Raw genomic sequence first — 2,891 nt, 5'->3', positions numbered from 1 at the left:
CGAATCCTGTTAGATCCGTAGAAAACATTTCTATAGAGGGGAGGAGGGGTAGAGGACGACCGAAATTGACTTGGGATGAGAGGATTAGGCATGATTTGATAGACCTAAACCTCTCCGAGGACATGGTTGAGGATAGAAATTCGTGGAGAAGTAGAATTAAAGTTAAGGATTTTTAGAGAGAATTGAATATCTTAGGGCTTAGACTTGACTTATTTAGGTCACATACCATAATGGTATTTCCCTTACATATATTATTATTATTATTAGCTTTTATATAGCTGTTAAACTGTGACCTTATTATTAATATTATTATAATTAGTAGTAGTTTTTATATAACCGTTAAACTTTGATTTCCTTTATTTTGCTTCATACACATGTACTTAGAGCCGAGGGTCTCTCTGGAAGCCACCTCTTTATTCCTTTGGATAGAGGTACGGTGTGCCTACATCCCACCCTCCCCAGACCCTACCTATAGCTTTGCTGTCGGTGGGATTTTACTGGGTATGATTGATTGATTGATTGATAATAGAGTATTATTCATTTGAGTTTCGTTTATTCATTTGGGGCAGGATATCCATGATGAGATCATGGCACGATATATTGTGCAATGGATTCCGGATCTAGACACTCTGTATGTTCAAGGTTCAGTGATGGAATCGGTTATCGTAGGAGTATCGGGCACTTTGATCGATAATAATGATGTGGAACAAAACTTTGTTCAAACTTTCGTTTTGGTTCCACAAGAAGGCGGTGGCTTTTACGTGCACAACGATGTTCTTCAGTCAATCAATGCTGCTCAACATCTTCATGATACAGGTACTATTTAAAATTTACGTACCATTCAAACAGTTACAATAAAGTGACAGATAAACGATTACAGTATTGTTTGTTTATTTTTCTTGTAAAAAGAAGATACCTTGGAGATTGAAAACGCTGCTAACAAAGATCGAACCGACAAATCGACGTCTAAAAATATGGTTGCTGAGTCATCAAAAGGAAAGAACATAGTTACAGTTGACCCAAAGAAAAATAGTCAAAGTTCAGTTTGGAAATCAGTTGAAAAAATGCAAATAGCAGAGGCAAAACAAGTGTCTTATGCATCAATGGTGAGCTCATATTGATATAAATTTTATATACATGGTTCGGGTTGCATAACGTGCCAAAAATCAAAACGGGTTGGGTTATACAATGGTTTAAAAGTTTTGATGCATATAAATTATATAAATATGCGTTAAAAACCACACGAGCTGACCCATTAGTAAGTAAACTAAACCCTTTTTTGTCCATCTTTATAATTGCTTTTATAAATATCTAATAATGTACCAACTCATGAGCTATTAACATAAATTTTTATTTTAACGAATTTTTTTATGTGGCTCGTTTGAGATAAACCGCAACCCAAATATAAAATGTCAAGTTATTTTTTTGGGCTGCAGTTGGCCAAAGATCAAGGTTCCGCGAAACCATCTGTTTTTCCTAATAGCCGTCCTCTGCAAAACATCTATGATGGTAAGGTCATTTGCATATAATCGCATTATTAAGTTGTTGCGCTAATTCGTACACAAACTGTTGTAGGTAAGACAGTTTATGTCAAAAACCTACCACCAACCATGACACAAGAATCATTACTTGAGGTAATGAAGCATTTCGGGCCGGTTAAACAGAGAAACATTCATATTAAAGCATACCCTGAGGTCTGGTTCATATCTTACCATGGTCATGAACTTATATAGTAATTTGCTAATGATTTTTAGTGTTCTCTTAATAGGATGGATATTGTTACACGTTTGTCGAATTTGATCATCCGAAAGCTACCAGCAATGCAGTAGAGGTATATCTTAGTTGTTTTATAAACTGTTATATCATTGATCATTGTATGATTTAATAATAGCATCATAATAGTAATTGACTTAATGTTTTGGCTGAAATTTGGTACAGACTTTTATTACTAAAACGTCTTCGTATTTTTTCAGGCTCGCTTCATCCCTTTCGCGGACAGGTTTTCGGAAATTCAGTACAAAAATTTTCCTAATCAAGGTTAGTGTAAAAATGCCATATTTTTATTATTATTTTTTATTATTTTTAAGATATTCTTATGTTCTAAGGATTTGTGTTTTAAATATGATTATTGCAAGTTTGCAACTTATAGCAAGAATAAGACACATCCAAACGCTGTCTTCTGATTATCTAATTTTAATAATTAATAATTCTATATCACAATTTCACATAATCAAGTTGCATGTATATGCATGGGTAGTAATCTATATGTGTTGATTTTACCAATTTGCCCTTACAGGAGGACAAAATTACGCGGGGAGGCCACCATATGGACAGGGAGAATTCAGGAATGCGAATTTTCGGGGCCGTGATGGTGAAGGGGCGTGGCGGAGGTAGTTGGAGTCACAGGCACAATGAGCATGAGAACTATGGTCAAACTCGAGATTATAACTACATGGACGACCGTTACTTCCAAGGTTACTACTGACTACTGAGTAACCATTCTAAAATGAACCAAAACAAAGTGGATCAACAACTAGTATGAGTTATAAGTAATTCAAAGTTATGTGGTTCAAAAAGGGGTTGCGGCGTAACTGGTATGAGTTATAACCAACAAAGGGGGTTATGACGCGGCTTGCTGCCCGTTTGCCTGCCACGTTATTATAATCGTTTTAAATTTAATGGTAAAGTAATCTTTATTAAAAAATGTGGTTATTGTCTTAGTCAAATGGTAAAGTTGTTTTTTTCCTATTCTTTTGTTGTGGTGGTTAACTTTTAGATAGTTATTTAATTAGATGTTTAAATGATGAGTAATGCCTGGCCTAAAAATATGTTGAATAAATAGTTAACAGTTAGCATTAAACCATGAACTTAAATAGGTCCCACCACTTACG

At 34.9% G+C, this 2,891-nt stretch overlaps 1 protein-coding gene across 1 annotated transcript; it reads left to right on the top strand.

Annotated features, from left to right (window-relative positions):
• The first annotated feature begins 587 nt into the window (after positions 1-587).
• On the top strand, positions 588-2,485 carry LOC143557200 (nuclear transport factor 2-like). The gene is made up of 8 exons (XM_077046327.1): positions 588-816; positions 910-1,106; positions 1,437-1,509; positions 1,576-1,694; positions 1,769-1,831; positions 1,974-2,037; positions 2,150-2,241; positions 2,297-2,485. The coding sequence occupies exons 1-8, from the start codon at positions 588-590 to the stop codon at positions 2,483-2,485; spliced, it is 1,026 nt and encodes a 341-aa protein (XP_076902442.1).
• The last annotated feature ends 406 nt before the right edge of the window (positions 2,486-2,891 follow it).

Source organism: Bidens hawaiensis, unplaced genomic scaffold (genome assembly GCF_021521415.1).
Source record: "Bidens hawaiensis isolate Kalapana, Puna unplaced genomic scaffold, B.hawaiensis_p1.1 tig00018846_1, whole genome shotgun sequence".
Lineage (NCBI taxonomy): Eukaryota > Viridiplantae > Streptophyta > Magnoliopsida > Asterales > Asteraceae > Bidens > Bidens hawaiensis.
Note: the sequence above shows the minus strand (reverse complement) of the source record. Positions and strands in the feature narration are given on the sequence as shown.